The sequence below is a fragment of the Phyllobates terribilis genome, unplaced genomic scaffold (assembly GCF_046119375.1).
Source record: "Phyllobates terribilis strain yellow unplaced genomic scaffold, ASM4611937v1 Scaffold_3__8_contigs__length_932513732, whole genome shotgun sequence".
Classification (NCBI taxonomy): Eukaryota; Metazoa; Chordata; class Amphibia; order Anura; family Dendrobatidae; genus Phyllobates; species Phyllobates terribilis.
Genome location: NW_027362763.1, coordinates 283,758,204 through 283,779,131, shown reverse-complemented (window position 1 = coordinate 283,779,131; position 20,928 = coordinate 283,758,204). Strand labels below are relative to the sequence as shown.

At 44.5% G+C, this 20,928-nt stretch overlaps 1 protein-coding gene across 6 annotated transcripts in view; it reads left to right on the top strand.

Moving 5' to 3' along the window:
* ZBBX (zinc finger B-box domain containing) overlaps positions 1 to 8,740 on the top strand; it is a 308,041-nt gene extending 299,301 nt beyond the window's left edge. For 3 of the 6 annotated variants that reach the window (XM_073674826.1, XM_073674825.1, XM_073674824.1), the window contains 2 exons: positions 2,576 to 2,678; positions 7,552 to 8,740. In XM_073674826.1, the coding sequence (XP_073530927.1) occupies positions 2,576 to 2,678; positions 7,552 to 7,648 (200 nt within the window). In that variant the 3' untranslated portion in view covers positions 7,649 to 8,740. The remainder of the gene's footprint in view (positions 1 to 2,575; positions 2,679 to 7,551) is intronic. The other 3 variants (XM_073674822.1, XM_073674821.1, XM_073674823.1) reach the window with 3 other exon arrangements.
* The last annotated feature ends 12,188 nt before the right edge of the window (positions 8,741 to 20,928 follow it).

Sequence of the window (20,928 nt, the reverse complement as noted above, 5' to 3'; positions counted from 1 at the left end):
GGCCATTTCTACAAAGTGCCCCAGGAGTCGCTTTTCAATGCAACACTAGACCACTTGTTGCTCATGCTACTGTGTGCAGCTTCCATGGCCTGCAATGTCTCTGAATTTGTTTCCCATCGAGCATATCTGGGGCATCATTAGTCGGCAATTACAAGGGAAGCTGCCAGTAGTGGATCTTGATGATTTGTGTGTCCAAGTGTTTTCAACCTGGCAGAATATTCCTTAGACAACCATTAATAACCTCACCGACAGTATGCCAAAGTGAGGCGAGTATTTGTGTATTTCTGTGTGTTACGCTTATACTAAATACTGAATAAATTGAGATGTTTTGACATTTTTTTTCCTATTATTCATAATTTGCATATCATTAACATGTATATTGATCCTGTGGTCTCCATAAGTCCATGACTCTCCCTTCTTGGATTTGCAATTTCAGTGTTCAAAGGTATATACTGTATATACAGACACGTGTGTGTGTGTGTGTGTGTATATATATATATATATATATATATATATATATATATATATATGTACTGTATATATATTTATATATATATAAAGTTATAGAACACTACTTTATTGTAGTATTTTTCCTGACAGAATTTAGGAAATTACATAGCTTGGAGTTTAGGGGCTTCAACAGTCCAACTGATTTTATATAAAGCTCTTTATTATGTGCAGGACCATAGTATCGTTAATAAATATTACAGTGTAAAAGAGAGAATTGACCATAATTGATAGATGTAGACAAAGCCTGTGACATGGCTAAGTATTACCATTACTTCACTGCCTATATACTGATTTCTTTTTATTATTCTTGAAGAAAACTTCTTGGCTATAATTAAGCCACGGTACTATTTTTTTTTAATTTATTCAAATTAGAAGTTTTCTCAAATTTAATGTGGGTGGAAGTGTAATGTATAAAAATTAGATTCAGTTTAGCATGTTATTAATGTTATTTTATTCACTGCTGAAATTTGTGTGAAAAAGAAAACCCAGAAATCCTAGGCTGAACACCACACTTCATGCGTTTGTCACATTAAAAACCACCTGTACTGACAACCACTGAGTACGAAATGAGTTAATGCAGTTTTTGTATATTGCTCCTTGCCACTTTTTCGGAACAAGCAGCTTTTGGCACAGTAGTAAACATTAGAAATATATGAGTGTAGCGTTGTGCTGAGTACAGTGGGCTGAAAAGACGTATTGTTTTATAAATTGTCCATCAAATCTTTTGAAAAAGAAAATTCTTAAGGGAAATACACACAATGATAAATTGATGACTTGTACGCAAGGTTTTTCTGCACCTGCTTGCCATTCTTATTGTTCCCTTGCCAGTGAATTATCTGCATAGAAACAGTACTATACTGTTCTACTGCAGTGGCATAGCTTATTGGGAGCAGAGGTACTCGAGTAGGTAGATGCAGACTGTGGGACCTAAGAGACAACTAAGGTGCATGTAAGGAGGAGCAAGGTTTTTATAGAATTTTTGCATTGAGGCATAAACTCCTCCTTACTAATCTTCAACCCCTCCTGTTCCAGCCATGTGTCTCTGAAGTTCCTGCTCCTTCTAGATGGAGATGTGTCCACGAAGCTAAGCACTTCAGCAGTGGTAAACCCAAGCATTACATGACCTTCTGGTCCAGGAAAAAAGGACAGAACTTGTCTTTATTTTTAATGGTCCACCATATGGAAGTGTGAGTGCTGTAGTCACTCATTGGCTGCAGCTACAAGGGTCACACTTCTATCCTGATTAAACAGGAAGTACAGAAAACGGTGGGGAACCTGGGAAGCAATAAGATGTGAGTGGCAGGGGATCGGTAAAGTCACATGAACTCATCTTAGTATTTTCAGTATTTTGCAAAATTTTAAATAAAATTTTCAGCTGCTGGACGACCCCTTTAAATTACACCTCTGCTTGAATGTATAGTAATACAGTCCCTTAGGCCTTGCTGTCTTTATGTGTTTGGACCCACTGTATTAGCCATAGTAGAGAGCCACTATAGAGTCCCCCTTCCTCTGGAGTAAGCAGAGCATTCATGGATTAGGCTGATGACCCATAACTAGAAGATTAGCCAGATGATTCCCAGATATAAATGTGTGAACATTCACTTTACTCCATCAGTTTCCGACTATGGAGCCTTTATTCATCCATTTGGGTCAATGGAAGCTGAATTAAGGAGCTGTATTTCAGACTTTCATACTCCATTTTGATATAATGGAAATCAGACAAAACACTGGCAAAGTGAATTTTCACAGGTTTGCTCATATCAGTTTTCAGCTATTTTTTTTCTAGCCTCTTAGATGGATACGTGTTCCCATAAGGCGTGTATGCTTTTCTGGCTCATGTATCATTGGATTGTTTAACATGTTTATCACTTCCCAAACATTACGACAACTTCTATGAGAGGTATAACTATGAAGGAGCCTAACAGAATTGAAATGAAACGAGTGAGAAAACAACAGAGAATATTCTTTGTATATTAGGATGAGATTTTGGTTCCAGATGGGGTTCGTGATAGTCTGCTATACTTATACACTTCAAATCTTGAAATGAAATATTATTCTGTTACAGGTAATGGGAAACTTCAGATATCAGCACTTAATTATGATTCCTTCCAGTTGACAAGACATGGCCAAAGATTAGGAAAATCTGAAGATGAAGTGCCTATAAGTAGGTGAGTATAATTAATCTTCATCGGGGACCTGTCTACATTTTACCTTTTATGAGTGTATTTATGGGAGTGAATGGCTGGTTTTTGCAATTAAAATTCCAAAAATGGAAATTACATAAATTGTTAGCTGAGGCACCTTGGAAGGAGCGATAAATCAGAAACTTAATTCTATTCCTGATTGATCTTTAGTGATTATCTACAGAACAGTCTTCATTTCATCCTCCTGTCTTCTGTGTTCTGAACTTATTTTTAGATAGGTGGACATTGATGTCCTCTTCTAGTGAGCTATTAGGGCTGACTATAGAAACATTAAAGATTGACTGAGTAAAAGACCACATTGTCCATATGGTCTGCACTATATTTTTTTCTTAATATTATTTTCACTTTAGAATAGGTATACCTTTTTCCCAGATATGTTAAAAATTCACTTAGCACAATGGGGAAATATACTAAACAAATTGGTCCATTATTCTGGTATAAATTGGGGGAAAAAAGTTCCATACAAGTTATTCAACAGATTTATTATGTGACATTTCTGGAGCCTGCCTAGTCAATTTTGAAGATGATCTAGGAGTAGGAGCTTGTAAATGAAGGAAGTCAAAATGTTGCAAAGTATAGGGAAGAGAAAATCTTCTGACATATCTAGGAATGTGTAACTAATTTACCAGACAGCATGCACCATTGTGAAAAGAATAGGAACAGATCCTGCTCAATCTGGTCTAGTTTTGTCTTATCTAATTTAAAGAGGTTGTATACTGCTAAAAATAAAAACAATACTCACTTTCCAGGCTGATGCCACTCTTCCATTTTCTCCCTGTCTATGGCTAAGCTGTGACCTGTGACATTCTCTCGCTATCTCACTATCCAGATTCGACACAAAATGGCAGCTGCATTCCCTGCATCTGCTTTTATAGAGGCTATGATAGTCTCTCTTGGTTGGCTGTGCTGTACCTTGTGATGTTATAGCTGTAAGGCATTATGAGGAAACCTGACAGCTGTGGTCATGTAAGCCTTCTCTGGCTGATACTATCTTCTGCAACATGTAAAATGGCAGTGATCATTTTAGGTGAATCACACAAAGCGAATCACAAATTGCTTGAATTTGCTGGGATAAACAAATTCCTAAAAATTCTTCATGAATTTGATTTCCATCAAATTGATTAGCTCATCTCTAGCTATGAGTCATTAATGTATTCATGAGCTTAATATATTCATGAGAGTTTGAGCCTCTTCAGAAAATTTTCGTCCCCTGGTGCAGGTCAGTTTGAAAAAACGCTTTACTAACTTTCCCTGGGTTCAGCCCTGAGTTAGAGCCATTGAGCTCACTGATTGGCTGCCACACTGTCAATGTGATGTCATCACCGCAGCCAACGCTGGACACCAGGAGCAGCAGTGGCGACTCAGAGCTGGACCCAGGAACAGTGATTTTTTCACACTGAACTGAGCCCCCAGCTGAGTGAAGATTTCCTGAAATGGGACAACCCTTTCATTTATTTGCATGTAAATTTCCCTAAGCCCATTTGTGAACTGAAAGTCCTGCTTGATAAATGGATAATGCTCCCTATCTCAATTTTTGGCCTTATATTAGCTGTGAAAGTGACTCTCATACCAAAACTACTTTATTTACCAGAAGCCCAAACTCTTCTTATGGTGATCCCTACATGTGAATTAAAATCATTACAGGCCGGTGTTCTCAAATTAATTTGGGCGGATGGAAGTCATCATATATATAAAAAAGTATTAGTATCAAGCAAAAACCAGGGTGGTCTGGCTGTGTCAGATGTCCTTAAGTGCTAGCACTTTTAGAATGATTTTAACCCCTTCATGACATGTGCCGTACGTGTACGGAACATTTTGTGTCTCTCCCTTTGGCGCGTTTTGCAGCGATGAGCCCTCACCTTTCCGGGGACATGACAGCTGATCTGATCAGCTGTCATGTGCCCCTAACAGCCGTGGGTGGAATCGCGTCAGCGCCCATGTCACATGACCGCAAGTCACCCATGGGTTGGGCATGGAGACCCTTGTGGTTGTCATTGTCATTGGCGGGATACTATGAGCGCCACCCAGCGGTCAGCGCTCATAGGAAGTGAGCATTTCTGCTACACACAGGCGATCTGATGATTGCCCGTATGTAGCACAGGTGATCAGATGATCGCAGCTTCTAGTCTCCCATGGAGACTATTGAAGCGTGTATAAAGTAAAAAAAAATGTATTTAAAAAATATAAAAGTTTAAATCACTCCCCTTTCACCCCACTCAAAATAAAACAATAAAAAAAATCAAACATAACCATATTTGGTATTGCCACATTCAGAAATGCCCAATCTACCAAAATATAAAAAGAATTAATCCGATCGGCAAATGGCATAACGAGAAAAAAAGAAAAACGCCAGAATTACGTTTTTTATGTCGCCGCAACATTGAATAAAATGCAATAACGAGCAGTCAAAATATCGTATCTACACCAAAATGGTATCAATAAAAACGTCAGCTCGGCGCACGAAGAATAAGCCCTCAATCAGACCAAGATCCCGAAAAATGGAGACACTACGCGTCTCAGAAAATGGCGACTTTTTTTTTTAGCAAACTTTGGAATTTTTTTTTCACCACTTAAATTAAAAAGAACCTGTATCTACAAACTCATAATGACCTGGAGAATCATAATGTCAGGTCAGTTTTACCATATAGTGAACGTGGTAAAAAAAACAATTGTGAAATTGCACTTTTTTGCAATTTCACCGCACTTGGAATTTTTTTCCCGTTTTCTAGTACACGATATTTAGACCTGGGCTGCCATGTAGATGTTGGTTAGATATATTAGCCCTTGTAGCGTTTCAAATCCTAATAAGACATACGTGTTGCCCCCTCCCACTTAATGTAATAGTGTCACCCATCCTATACTAAAGTCACCCATCCTGAGACTCTTTCTGGTATAATGTCCTCAATCCTGGACCCTTACGGTAATAATGTCCCACATACTGTGCTCCTTCCAGTGAAAATGTTCCTCATCCTGGGTCCCTTCAGTAATAATATTTATTCTGGGCCCTTTCCTAGTATAATGTCCCCCATCCGGAGATCCTTCCAGTAATAATGTCTCCATTCTGGACCCCTTCCAGTAATAATGTCTGCCATCCTGAGCTTCTTCCTGGTATCATGTTTCCTACCCTGGACCCCTTCCAGTAATAATGTGCCCCATTCTGGGCCCCTTTCTGATATAATGTCCCAGCTCCTGGGTCCATCCTGTAACTATGCTCCCCTTTCTGCTGCTGTTCTCTAACTCATTAAAAAATAAATTCTTCTCACCTTACCCTACTCCCATGAAGTGCGATGTCTTCTTCTATAGCCGGCACAGAGGCCAGCAGCTGACTTCAGTGTGGATGGGCGATGCATTATGTCACTTCTGTGCGTCACTTGTGACTGGCACACCAACGTCAGCTTTCGGCCACTGATTGACAAGCAGCACGTGTTACAGTGCAGAGACCCACATAACACACTCAGGATGCGGGAAATTATAGCAGGAAGGGGTTCAAGATGGGGGACATTATAGCAAGAAGGGGGCCAGGATAGGAAACATTATACCAGGAAAGGGCCCAGGATGGAGAATATTCTTACTGGAAGGGGCACAGGATGTTGGACATTATTACTGCAGCATGCATGATTTTCATCCATAAAACAGATCACACTCAGCCACGAAATTAATTAATTTAGAGGTGCTGTGTTATTCTAATTTAGGTCACAATTTTTATAATACTGCAGGATATAAGGAAAATGGTACAATTTAATTGCTGCACAGTGTATATAACACAACTTCACTCAAAACCTGAAAATCAGACACAGCTGTTTTTTTCAATATCACAGTTTTTCCAAAACCGTGTTAACAGGGGCATGGGAAGCTAAAATCAAGGATGCTGTTTGCTGAAATCCAATCACAACTAAACTAGTTCGAAAGGATGCAGACGTCAGCAATTGTCACCCGGTAACTCAGCTTTCTGGAGCTTTGGGAGTTATGAAACAGGATGAAGTTTTTAGTAGCACCGGGCTGTAGGTTATCATCATAGTGATTTGTGCTATCCAGGACAATTTTAACCTTGTGATCCTGTATACATTTATGTTGTCTCAATATAACTTATTCTTTAATTTTTTTAGTAATCGAGCTTAAAGGAGTGTGTTTGTCTTCTTTCTTCAGGAGCACTTTATTTTTCTGTTGCTTGGTTTCTTGGTTGCAGGGCATGGTGCTCTGAACAGTGAAGGTTCAGACTAGCAGTATGGTTGTGCTGCTAGTCTGAACTGTGTGCTCTCCCATGCTGCTTGGTCTCTTCAGCTTGGGAGTCGTGCTGGCCCACCATGATCCGGCCAGCTTTAAAGTGGCGCTTTCTAACTTTATAGCTTACAGCCTGCTAGCTTGTTCTCCTTAACTAGGAGACTCTGAGGTGTACTGACTTGCAACAAGCTGTGCACTATAGAATTAAAAATCTCTTCATTTATGTGAACCAGAGGGGATTTTTAATAAGGAGTACGGTAAATTGCTAATTGATTTTACAAGCGCTTTGCAATTTTAACCATTAATGTACAAGTACATGCAACAACCTTTTTTAATATTTTTTAAGCACTCTTGGACAGAATTAATGATAAAAAAAAACAGTTCTCTCATGGATGCTGGAGTCAGTTCAATTCTTTTGCGACCAAATTTACAAATGTCAGAAACTTGAAGTATATACGGTGCAATGGATATCCATGAAAAGATACAGTGTGTTAGTCACTTCTTAGACACAGTTGGTTTCCAGGTCACATTTTAGGAGCACAGTATGATTTGTATTATGTGGAATAGGACTTTCTTTTTTCATACTTTTTTTTTCATATTTTTTGTTTCTTGTCAGATTGTCCCTGCACACTCTGCAAAGCTGTGCTGTAGAAAGTGAATCGGATGAAGAGGAGACCCTGCAGGACAAGCTTAATGTATTGTCACTTCAATAGAGCTTTGCACCATAGTACAGCTAAAAAATAACACATGCTGTCAATTTCAGGCATTTCAAATATTAGATAATTGGTTATAACCATTGCTGAACATGTTTCCTACTAGTTTGTCTTCTTTCCTAAGTGCCTGTGTGTTTCTTTGTGCACATTAACATGGCACTGTACAGTATGTACCCTGATGAACAAACACAGTTGTATATATTTTTGTTAGTTATGTTGTTAACAATCATTGCCGAACTACGTCTTATAATTGTAAAGATACATGCATTGTGTTCATTCTGTCTTGATACAATAAAATTGGCGCTATCTTTCATACAGATTTAGTAATTTTTCAATCATACATGTATTACAATTTACTAGTAAATGACAGGTAGCTAACAAATTAAAGCTGCATTCTGAAACACTCTAGTATGTTAACATTGGATATATGAAATTGGAACTGCATTACTGCTCTTGAAAATATGTTAAAAATTCAAGGTACTTGGCGCATACATTGACCAATTCGTGTGAGCCCTATAGCCAGCGACAAACCTTACCCCTTTGTTGGGACCCTAAACCTAACATGATGCCTCTCCCGGGCTAAAAGTCTTTAATTATATGGGCAGGTAGGATCAAGCTCTATTTAAAACTGCCTTAGGCTGATATTATAGTGTTTCAGAGTGCAGCTTTAATTTGTTAGTTATATAGAGTGGCTTACTTAGCTTGCACACTTGTCTTTTTCTGTTTGGAAGTTCCTGCCTGTTTTTTGATATTTGTAGTACCCATCTTCTGACTGAACACTGCACCCATCAGCCTAAGGCATTTTTAAATAGAGCTTGTTAGGCTTTTAGCCTGGTGAAAGGCACATCAGGTTTAGGTTCCCAACAAAGGGGTGCACCTTGTCGCTGACTGTTGGGCTCACACGAATTGGCCAATTTATGCGCTAAGTACCTTCATTTTTTAACATTTGTACAGCAGTAATGTAGTTTGAATTTCATATATTTAATGTTTACATATTATTGCGATACAGAGTGCAGTTTTCATTTGTTAATTATATAGAGTGGCTCTCTTAGCTTGCTCCTGTTTACACTTGTCTTTTTCTGTTTGGAATTGCCGGTCAGTTTTTTGATATTTTTTTATAATAAAAGACTGGTGTCACTATTTTGTTCAAAATTTAATTTGTCTTTTTCTCACAATTTTTCTTTGTAAGGTCACTAGAAAATAAACTGGTCACAGGTTTTACGGCATATCATAAGTAATCAGCTGCAATCTGTGGGGTAATTTGGCAGCAAGCTTTCACATCTCCCTTCTGAGTGGCTATACGGAAATGAAAGCATTAAACTCAGTGATTTAAATCATTAACCCCTTTACCCCCGAGGGTGGTTTGCACGTTAATGACTCGGCCAATTTTTACAATTCTGACCACTGTCACTTTATGAGGTAATTACTCTGGAACACTTCAATGGATCCCCCTGATTATGAGATTGTTTTCTCGTGACATATTGTACTTCATGATTGTGGTAAAATTTGTTCGATATCACTTGCGTTTATTTGTGAAAAAAAACGGAAATTTGGCGAAAATTTTGAAAATTTTGACATTTTCAAAATTTTAATTTTTATGCCCTTTAATCAGAGAGATATGTCACACAAAATAGTTAATAAATATCATTTCCCACATGTCTACTTTACATCAGCACAATTTTGGAACCAATTTTTTTTTTAAAAGATGACCAGCGATTTCTCATTTTTCCAACAAAATTTACAAAACCATTTTTTTAGGGACCACATCACATTTGAAGTCACTTTGAGGGGTCTTTAATTTATGACAGAAAATACCCAAAAGTGACACCATTCTAAAAACTGCACCCCTCAAGGTGCTCAAAACCACATTCAAGAACTTTATTAACCCTTCAGGTGCTTCACAGGAATTTTTGGAACGTGGAAATTAACATTTAACTTTTTTCACAAAAATGTTATTTTATACCCAATTTTTTTTATTTTCGCAGGGGTAACAGGAAAAAATGGACCCCAAAATTTGTTGTGCAATTTCCTCTGAGCACGCACATACCCCATACGTGGGGAAAAACCACTGTTTGGGCGCACGGCAGGGTTCGGAAGGGAAGGAGCGCCATTTGACTTTTTGATTGTAAAATTAGCTTGAATAATTAGCAGATGCCATGTTGCGTTTGGAGAGCCCCTGATGTGGCTAAACAGTGGAAAACCCCCACAAGTGACACCATTTTGGAAACTAGACCCCTCAGGGAACTTATCTAGATGTGTGGTGAGCACCTTGAACCCCCAGGTGCTTCACAGAAGTTTAGAACATTGAGCAATAAAAATAAAATTTTCACATTTTTGCAACAAAAATGTTTTTCAGCCTCCAATTTTGCATTTTCATGAGGGTAACAGGAGAAATTGCACCATGCAATTTGTTGTGCAATTCCTCTTGAGCACGCCGATACCCCATATGTGGGGGAAAACCACTGTTTGGGCACAAGGAAGAGCTCGGAAGAGAAGGAGCGCAATTTGACTTTTTGAATGTAAAATTTGCTTGAATAATTAGCGGACGCCATGTTGCGTTTGGAGAGCCCCTGATGTGCCTAAACAGTGGAAACCCCACACAAGTGACACCATTTTGGAAACTAGACCCATCAGGGAACTTATCTAGATGTGTGGTGAGCACCTTGAACCCCCAGGTGCTTCACAGAAGTTTAGAACATTGAGCCGTAAAAATAAAATTTTCACATTTTTCCCACAAAAAATGTTTTTCAGCCTCCAATTTTGCATTTTCGGAAGGGTAACAGAAGAAATTGCCCCATGCAGTTTGTTGTGCAATTTCTCCTGAGTATGCAGATACCCCATATGTGGGGGAAAACCACTGTTTGGGCACACGACAGGGTTCGGATGGGAAGGAGCGCCATTTGACTTTTTGAATGTAAAATTTGCTTGAATACTTAGCGGATGTGCCCCACAAGTGACACCATTTTGGAAACTAGACCCCTCAGGGAACTTATCTAGATGTGTGGTGAGCACCCTGAACCCCCAAGTGCTTTACAGAAGTTTATAACATGGAGCCGTGAAAATAAAACAAATCTAACTTTTTCCACAAAAATGATGTTTTAGGCCCAATTTTTTTATTTTCACAAGGGTAAGAGGAGAAAATGGACCCCAAAAACTGATGTACAATTTCTCCTGAGTACGCCAATACCCCATATGTGGGGAAAATACAGTGTTTGGGCACACGGCAGAGTTCAGAAGGGAAGGAGCACTGTGCGACTTTTTGAACGCAAAATTGGCTGGAATTGAGAGCGGATGCCATGTCGCGTTTGGAGAGCCCCTGATGTGCCTAAATAGTGGAAACCCACCACAAGTGACCCCATTTTGGAAACTACACCCCTCAAGGATTTTATCAAGGGGTATAGTGAACATTTTGAACCCAGAGGTACGACACAGAATTTGATAACATTAGGTCATCATATTGAGTAAGTTGTCATTAGTCTTGAGCGCAAGTGCTCGCTTCTTGAGTTTGCATCGGGTACTCAAGTACGCATGTGCTCGAGTGACATGCTCGAGTCCCCGCTCGCATGTCTCACAGTTACTGCACACCCAAAAAAAAACATGCGGGGATCACTCGTGCATGGCAGGCAATCCCCGTGAGGTTTTTTTGGCCGCGAAGCATATGGGGCGGAGACTCGAGCATGTCACTTGAGCACCCGCGATACTCAGTGCATACCCGAGCACCCGATGCAAACTCAAGTAGCGAGCACTTGCGCTCAACACTAGTCGCCATATCATAATTTATTTATTTTTTTTACTTTTGAAAAAAATCCCTAGCCCAACCCTAACCCTAGCCCAAGCCTAACCCCAACCCTAGCCCAACCCTAACCCAACCCTAACCTTAGCCCAACCCCAACCCTAGCCCAACCCTAACCTTAGCCCAACCCTAACACAACCCTAACCCTAGCACAACCCTAGAGTTTATTTTTAACACCTTTCCTCGTGCGGTATAAGTGATTATACGACTTTATTCTTCGGGTCGGTGCGATTACAGCGATACCAGAATCATATCGGGTTTTTATGATTGACAGCTTTCACAAACTAAAAGACGCATTTTTTTGCTAAATCTACTTTTTGCATCGCCGTATTTTGAGAGCTATAATTTTTCCATATTTTGGCCGACAGAGTCATGTGACAGCTTCATTTTTGTGGGTTGACTTGACTTTTTTATTGGTACCATTTTCAGGCACTTGACATTTTTTGATCGCTTTCTATTCCGATTTTTGGGTGGCAGAATAAACAAAAACCAGCAATTCCATAATTATTTTTATGTTTTTTTTTTATGCTGTTCCGCGTGTGGTAAAATTGATAAGGCAGCATTATTCTTCGGGTCAGTACGTTTACAGTGGTACCACATTTATATTGTTTTTCTATGTTTTGGCGCTTTTACACAATAAAAGCTATTTTATAGAAAAAAATATTTTTTTTGCATCGCTTTATTCTGAGAGCTATAACTTTTATTTTTCGGCTGATGGAGCTGTACGGTGGCTTGTTTTTACGGGACAAGATGACGTTTTCAGCGGTACCATTTTTATTTATATTCGTCTTTTTTACCGCGTGTTATTCCATTTTTTGTTTGGCGGTATGATGATAAAGCATTGTTTTTTGCTTCGATGTTTTTTTTTTTTTTACCGTGTTCACTAAAGGGTTTAACTAGTGGGACAGTTTTATAGGACAGGTCGTTCCAGATGCAGTGAGACCAAATGTGTGTACTTTTATTGGTTTTTTTTTTTCATAATAATATTTATTGATGGGTACATTATATTTTTGGTGGATTTTTTTTTTTTAAATATTTTTACAATATGGCGTCGCCATATGACTTAATAATACGTCATTGGTCCAATCGGCCCAGGTCACCATGACGTACTATTAGGTCGTACGTCAGAAAGGGGTTAAGTGAACCTTTCTTACCTTGAGACCCACATTCAGCTCAAAGAGAGGGTCACGAGCCTCATTCAGAGCCCTCTCTCATGCCCACAGAGTTGTGACATCCAGCTCCCGCCTCCCCCACATTAGTCACACCCAAAGCCCCCATTAACGGCATAATGACAGTCAATGTTTCGTCACAGAAATAGCACAGTATACTTGCATCCAGGGGTTCTAACCTTACCCCCATTGAGTATTCTCATATAATTAATGCACTCCGACCAACCTACCAGTTGCAGTCTCAATCACCTTCTCTATCTGGCATTATCATCCTATCTCCAGCTTAGCACTTACGTAAAGGGGTTTCCCCATGAACAAAAGATCATTTTAATCAATAGATTCTGGAATAATAATAACTTTCACAATTGGATGTGTTTAAATTAAATGTTCATGTGCTGAGATAATCTTATAAATGTGCTCCTGCTGTGTACTGTGTAATGGCTGTGTCTGACTGTACAGGAACATGGTCTGATCATAGTACAGCTCCTGTGAAGGAGGAAGGGGAGTAAAAGAGAATATACTGAAGTTTCCCTCATAATGTGTGTTTTGTTGCCATAATTTGACATCCATGATGTTTTTTATAAGAAAAAAGCCAATGTCTTCTGAAATAGTTGAATATTTACCAACCGTGCGTCATTAGAATATTTTAATAGCGTTTCCAATTATATTCAACAAAAAAGTTCAAATGTCAACCTATATGCAGTCATTTCAAGAAGACAATAAAGAAGAAGCATACAATAAAGGCACATTTCCCAAATATATGGTTATACAAACTTTAACAACAGCCTTCAAACATTTTTATAGCCTTTTGTCAGCTAAGTCTTGCCCCTGTCTGCTGTTGTTTCTTCTACTGCAATTCTCCAAAGTTCTTGAATATTTACAGATTCCTTTTGCGACTAGCAGATTTAATCTCTCTCCATGGATTTTCAGTAAGATTGAGATCGGGACTTATTGGCCAGTTTAATTTTTTCCCCTTCTTAACCAATCTAGTTTCCAATTATTCATAGGTTACCTTGATTTTGTCCTTTTGTTGCCAGGGTTATTTGACATTTTGTGGTTCTATTAAGCAAGGACAATTTTTGCACTTTTTTTTTACGTGTACATATTAAGCCTTAATTACATAATAAAAAATTGTATTTAAACCACCATAACTATATATTTTCTGAAAGTAGACACTTGGCACACTGTCAAAATGCACTCAGCACTTTATGCACGCAGGCATTTTCATGCAATATTGTGTCAAATTAAGTTTTTTTTTAAATGCTTAAAAATAGTATCAGTGGCTAAAAGTGTTACCCAAACAGAATATTAGATACATTACACCTGTTAAAAATAAAAATTTAACATACAGTATGTAGAGTCCATATATACAACCTAGACTAGTGCTGGCGAACCTATGGCACGCGTGCCAGAGTGGGCACGCAGAGCCCTCCCTAAGGGCACGCGCGCCATCGCCGCAGCACTAGTGCTACTGGACCAGGACCTGGCCCGGCGGGTGAGTACTCGGAGCCCACCGACGCCAGTCCCCACTTCAGCTAGATGTGCGCTCTCTGACACACATCTAGCTGAAGTGTATTGCAACTCACGAGTTGCCAGGCCCGTGCGCTGCAATACACGCTGCTGGCCAATCAGAGACTAGCAGCTGATGTCAGCGTACAAGCGACCGGGCGCAAGGCAGTGACGTCATGCGCCCCGTCGCTAGGACGCTGGAGTCAGCTGCTGACTACAGGAGAGGATGCAGCGAGGGAGAGGAAGGAGTGTTTGTTATGTTTTTTTTTTTTTTATATGAACAACGGTGCCAGCAGGATGGAATGGGGGGCAGCGGGGGGTGGACGACAGCAATATACAGTATACTGTACATGGAATGGGGGGGCGGGAGGGGGGAACAGCAATATATATGTAGCACCCTGAGGATTCGGCTGCTACAGGGGTATTGCACCTCAACCCAGAGGTGTGATATTCCACTCCCGGGTAAGGATGGAGTGTGGACCTGAGCTCGGTAGGCTGCATGCACTACACACATCCCATTTCCGAGGAGCAGGCCGACGGTACTCCCACTTAGAAATGTGCAGGTACGACCGAGTCTGTTCCTGGCTGGAGTGGGAGGGGGGTGGTACATCCCAAGTAGTGTAGGGGCAGATAGGGGGAGCAGCCTGGGTAAAGATAGGAGCTCATTGGGTGCTGGTCACCTGAGCTCACACATAGAGGGTGTATATAAGGTGGGCACCATCTTAGATCAGGGTCAGTCAGTCAGTCAGTCTGTCAGCCTTTGCAGAGGAGTCACAGGAAGAGGAGCAGAGCAGATCCAGAGAGAGAGAGGAGAAAGAAAGAGAGACCCAGAGGGGGAAGCAGAAGAAAGGACTCTAAGATCCCAAATTAAAACAAAGGGTGAAGAGCCGGCATCAGGGTACCGGAACCCAAGCTGGTGGGGGCAAAAACACACCCCAGCCAGAGACCGGAGGCCGTGGGCAGCGTCTGCCACGGCCACCCACCACATCCACCACGAAGGCATACCACGTGGAGGGTCAGGGAACCCAAGGCCAAGGGTCACCCAACAGAAGGCCCGAGGGAGCTGGACCTGGGTGGATCACTAGTGGGGACGGAGAGAAAGGACAGAAGGAGAGCTCAGGGTCACGCTCCGGACTCGCTTGGGGGTTGGCTGGATCCAGGACCTGGTGGACGCAGCACGGCTCGGGTGGTCACTTGAAGCTGGAGTGACTGGAACATCAGCAGTGAGTAAATACCCTAAACTGCACAACCCGACTCTGTCTTCATTTACATCTATGCTGCACCACCACAACCCCCATCCTCTGCACCTGACCCCCTGAGGCTATACCCCACCCGTTGGGGGTTATACCACCAAAAGCTGCACCTACACCATCAGCCTCAGCGGACCCTGCTGCAGCGGCGGCCATAGTGACCGCAACACAACGGGTGGCGTAGTCGACAATAAAGAACTTAATAACATCTGTAGGACTGCCACATACAACTGAGTTTGACACCCTGGGCACGGACCGGGTCATAGCCACTCGGAAGACTACAATTCCCATCTGATCCGGCTCCGGGTATTCCCCTAAAGAATATGGCCCAGGGGGCGCGTCAACTTTGGCGTAGTCGGCAGGATTACGTGCCCGCAACACCCGGGTACTGCGTGCCTGAAGAAAAGAACAAGTTTACCTCGGGGGGAGGTCTCCTGCCGGTTCCGGAGGGTCCCCGCCATCGGACTCCATCACAGGTCGATTCCCGCCGGTTGTCCGCCATTAACAGCTTTTTCCCGCCATCTGCAGAGTTTCCCGCCACTGGGAAGCGATTCCCGCCATTTCCAAAGGTTTCCCGCCTTGGAAGAGCGGACGCCATTATGGGCGTGCCAGAGGGTGGTGAGAGGCCGCCTCCCATCGTGGGCCAGGACCGAAAATGGCGCCAAAAGTGGAAACCGCCCCCACCAACAGAGACTGTGATGCTAGAGGTGTCTGTCAGCGTGAAAGAACAGCCCCTGGAGCTGACAGTCACCAAGTGGCCCCGGGACCGCCCGCGAGGTGGGAGGAGACGAAAGGAAAGAACAAAGATGGGTGCCGCCTGGAGCAGTCTAGAGCGAGCGCACCCGGAGGCAAGAAGCCTGGAGAAGAGTTTCGGAGGAGCTTACCCGGAGATGGCGAGAAAGCAGAGCAGCACCGGCCCGTTGGCCAGGAGCCTGCTAGAAACAGAGGAGGGAGAGCAGAGCAGCACCGGCCCGCTGGCCAGGAGCCTGCTGGAGACAACTGAAGGAGAGCAGAGCAGCACCGACCCGTTGGTCAGGAGCCTGCTGGAAGCAACGACCCCACTAGGCCTAGTGGAGGTCCTAGCACAGCTCCCCCGAGACCGGGAGTGTGCGCAGACCGCTCTGGAGGGCCTCGCAAGGAGGAAGGCCCGGGTGCAGCGAGCGACGTTGGCGGAGTGGAGCCGTGAGATGGCCCAGCAGACCGAGACCCGTCAGCGGAGCACGCCACCCAAGACGAGGAGACCGACCGCCTCTGAGGATGGCGCGGGAGGACTCAAGGCCGGAGACGGCGCCGAGAAGGGAGCCGAACGAGTGGAGGCAGGTAAAGGGGACGTCTATACCCCAAACCGGGAAACCGCGTACCTGCCCCAGCTCCCCGTCGCAGAGCCCGAAGTCTATCCTGCCGTGCCCGTCGCTGCAACGTCACCGCCGCAGACTAGGCCTCAAACGGGAGCCGCGACCCCTGTGACGTCACACGCCTCGACCCCGAGCGTGACCAAGCAGGAAGTACCACCAGCCTGGTCGCAAGGCCTAGTACCCCCGGGCGTCGCAATACCAACAGCGCCCCCTACCTCCGCGGAGCCCCCGGCCTGGTCGCAGGGCCAAGTAGCCCAGGGCGCCGCTGTCCTTACGGTGCCCTTCACCTTCCAGATACCCCAGGCCTGGCCGCAAGGCCCGGGCATCCCGGGCGCTAACACCACCGCGCCCATAAGACCTAAAGTGCCGCATCTGGGAGAGGACCTGTACGCCCAGCATACGTGCCCGGATGGGCAGCCATTTATATGGCCACCGGAGTTCCACCATCCCCGACTCCGGAGAGAGAGACCCCTGGATGAACCCCTGATCCCGGCTCCAAAGCCCGTAAAGAGGATCTCGCCCCCGCTAGCGGAAGCGCAGTTCGAGTGGGACCCCACCGGAGAAGATCTCATGGGGTTCACTCAAGAGACTCGGGCAGCTGCAGCGGAGCGTGCTGAGTGCTGCCGCCAACAGCTCGAGGACTTCGAGAGGGAGCGGAGAGAGAGGCGGGTCCGAGAACAGCAAGCTCAAGTAAGGAGCGCGGAGCAGAAGAGCCGGGCCAGGAGAGACCCCCGTGCAGCGCATAGTCCCCGCACCACCGGGACTGTGATAAAGTTTAACATGCAGCATGGGTGGGGCTTCATCCGAGACCACCGCACCCTAGGCGACGTCTTCGTGACGAGGAGAGACGTTGAGTCCCACCTACCGGAGGGACACAGAGGTCGTGACCTTTACATCGGGGACGAGGTCACCTTCACCCGGCACAAGTGTGCCAAAGGACCCTACGCCCTCCATGTGCATCGCCTGACGGAGGAAGAGCTGCGGTGTGAGGAGGAAGAACAAGAGGACCCGGACGGGTCTGAAACTAGAGCCAAAGGTAACCATAAAGCAAGAGCAGGAGGACGCCGTCGTTAAGTACAGCGAAGCAGGAGCTGTATATAGTTGCCCGTCGGGGCACCATAAACTGAAACTGTTGCTGTTGCTAAAAATAGTCCCCGTTGGGACCAGCAAGTGTGAACTGTTACCCGTTTAACCCCTAAATCCCACTGGCCGAGGACTGAGAGCGGCCATACCCCTGTAAATAGTTGCGCGTCCTAAAGCGCCCCCTACCGGTTTTATAGGAAAACCATTTTTCTAAGAGACTGTCGCACTTTTCCCAGACACACGTTGCACAGTGTCCGGAGGAGGAGCCAGAGGCGACGAGAATGTTTTTTATGAAAAGTTTTATATGATGTTTTATTATGTATATGTTTATGCAAAAATTTGTATGTTTGGTGTTGTTTATGTCTTACAGCCCGAGGACGTGCTGTGATTTACCAGGGGGGAATGTAGCACCCTGAGGATTCGGCTGCTACAGGGGTATTGCACCTCAACCCAGAGGTGTGATATTCCACTCCCGGGTAAGGATGGAGTGTGGACCTGAGCTCGGTAGGCTGCATGCACTACACACATCCCATTTCCGAGGAGCAGGCCGACGGTACTCCCACTTAGAAATGTGCAGGTACGACCGAGTCTGTTCCTGGCTGGAGTGGGAGGGGGGTGGTACATCCCAAGTAGTGTAGGGGCAGATAGGGGGAGCAGCCTGGGTAAAGATAGGAGCTCATTGGGTGCTGGTCACCTGAGCTCACACATAGAGGGTGTATATAAGGTGGGCACCATCTTAGATCAGGGTCAGTCAGTCAGTCAGTCTGTCAGCCTTTGCAGAGGAGTCACAGGAAGAGGAGCAGAGCAGATCCAGAGAGAGAGAGGAGAAAGAAAGAGAGACCCAGAGGGGGAAGCAGAAGAAAGGACTCTAAGATCCCAAATTAAAACAAAGGGTGAAGAGCCGGCATCAGGGTACCGGAACCCAAGCTGGTGGGGGCAAAAACACACCCCAGCCAGAGACCGGAGGCCGTGGGCAGCGTCTGCCACGGCCACCCACCACATCCACCACGAAGGCATACCACGTGGAGGGTCAGGGAACCCAAGGCCAAGGGTCACCCAACAGAAGGCCCGAGGGAGCTGGACCTGGGTGGATCACTAGTGGGGACGGAGAGAAAGGACAGAAGGAGAGCTCAGGGTCACGCTCCGGACTCGCTTGGGGGTTGGCTGGATCCAGGACCTGGTGGACGCAGCACGGCTCGGGTGGTCACTTGAAGCTGGAGTGACCGGAACATCAGCAGTGAGTAAATACCCTAAACTGCACAACCCGACTCTGTCTTCATTTACATCTATGCTGCACCACCACAACCCCCATCCTCTGCACCTGACCCCCTGAGGCTATACCCCACCCGTTGGGGGTTATACCACCAAAAGCTGCACCTACACCATCAGCCTCAGCGGACCCTGCTGCAGCGGCGGCCATAGTGACCGCAACACAACGGGTGGCGTAGTCGACAATAAAGAACTTAATAACATCTGTAGGACTGCCACATACAACTGAGTTTGACACCCTGGGCACGGACCGGGTCATAGCCACTCGGAAGACTACAACTCCCATCTGATCCGGCTCCGGGTATTCCCCTAAAGAATATGGCCCAGGGGGCGCGTCATATACATGGAATGGGGGGTGAGGGAAACAGTATATATACATGGAATGGGAGGGGGGAGGGAAAGAGCATATATACATGGAATGGGGGGTGAGGGAAACAGTATATATACATGGAATGGGAGGGGGGAGGGAAAGAGCATATATACATGGAATGGGGGGTGAGGGAAACAGTATATATACATGGAATGGGAGGGGGGAGGGAAAGAGCATATATACATGGAATGGGAGGGGGGAGGGAAAGATAATATATAAATGGAATGGGAGGGGGGAGGGAAAGAGCATATATACATGGAATGGGAGGGGGGAGGGAAAGAGCATATATACATGGAATGGGAGGGGGGAGGGAAAGAGCATATATACATGGAATGGGAGGGGGAGGGAAAGAGCATATATACATGGAATGGGAGGAGGGAGGGAAAGAGCATATATACATGGAATGGGAGGGAAAGAGCATATATACATGGAATGGGAGGGAAAGAGCATATATACATGGAATGGGAGGGGGGAGGGAAAGAGCATATATACATGGAATGGGAGGGGGGGGGAAGAGCATATATACATGGAATGGGAGGGGGGAGGGAAAGATCATATATACATGGAATGGGAGGGGGGAGGGAAAGAGCATATATACATGGAATGGGAGGGAAAGAGCATATATGCATGGAATGGGAGGGGGGAGGGAAAGAGCATATATACATGGAATGGGAGGGGGAGGGAAAGAGCATATATACATGGAATGGGAGGGGGGAGGGAAAGAGCATATATACATGGAATGGGAGGGAAAGAGCATATATACATGGAATGGGAGGGGGGAGGGAAAGAGCATATATACATGGAATGGGAGGGAAAGAGCATATATACATGGAATGGGAGGGGGAGGGAAAGAGCATATATACATGGAATGGGAGGGGGGAGGGAAAGAGCATATATACATGGAATGGGAGGGGGGAGGGAAAGAGCATATATACATGGAATGGGAGGGGGAGGGAAAGAGCATATATACATGGAATGGGAGGGAAAGAGCATATATACATGGAATGGGAGGGAAAGAGCATATATACATGGAATGGGAGGGGGGAGGGAAAGAGCATATATACATGGAATGGGAGGGGGGAGGGAAAGAGCATATATACATGTAATGGGAGAAGGGAGGGAAAGAGCATATATACATGGAATGGGAGGGGGGAGGGAAAGAGCATATATACATGGAATGGGAGGGGGGAGGGAAAGAGCATATATACATGGAATGGGAGGGGGAGGGAAAGAGCATATATACATGTAATGGGAGAAGGGAGGGAAACAGCATATATACATGGAATGGGAGGGGGGAGGGAAAGAGCATATATACATGGAATGGGAGGGGGGAGGGAAAGAGCATATATACATGTAATGGGAGGGGGGAGGGAAAGAGCATATATACATGGAATGGGAGGGGGAGGGAAAGAGCATATATACATGTAATGGGAGAAGGGAGGGAAACAGCATATATACATGGAATGGGAGGGGGGAGGGAAA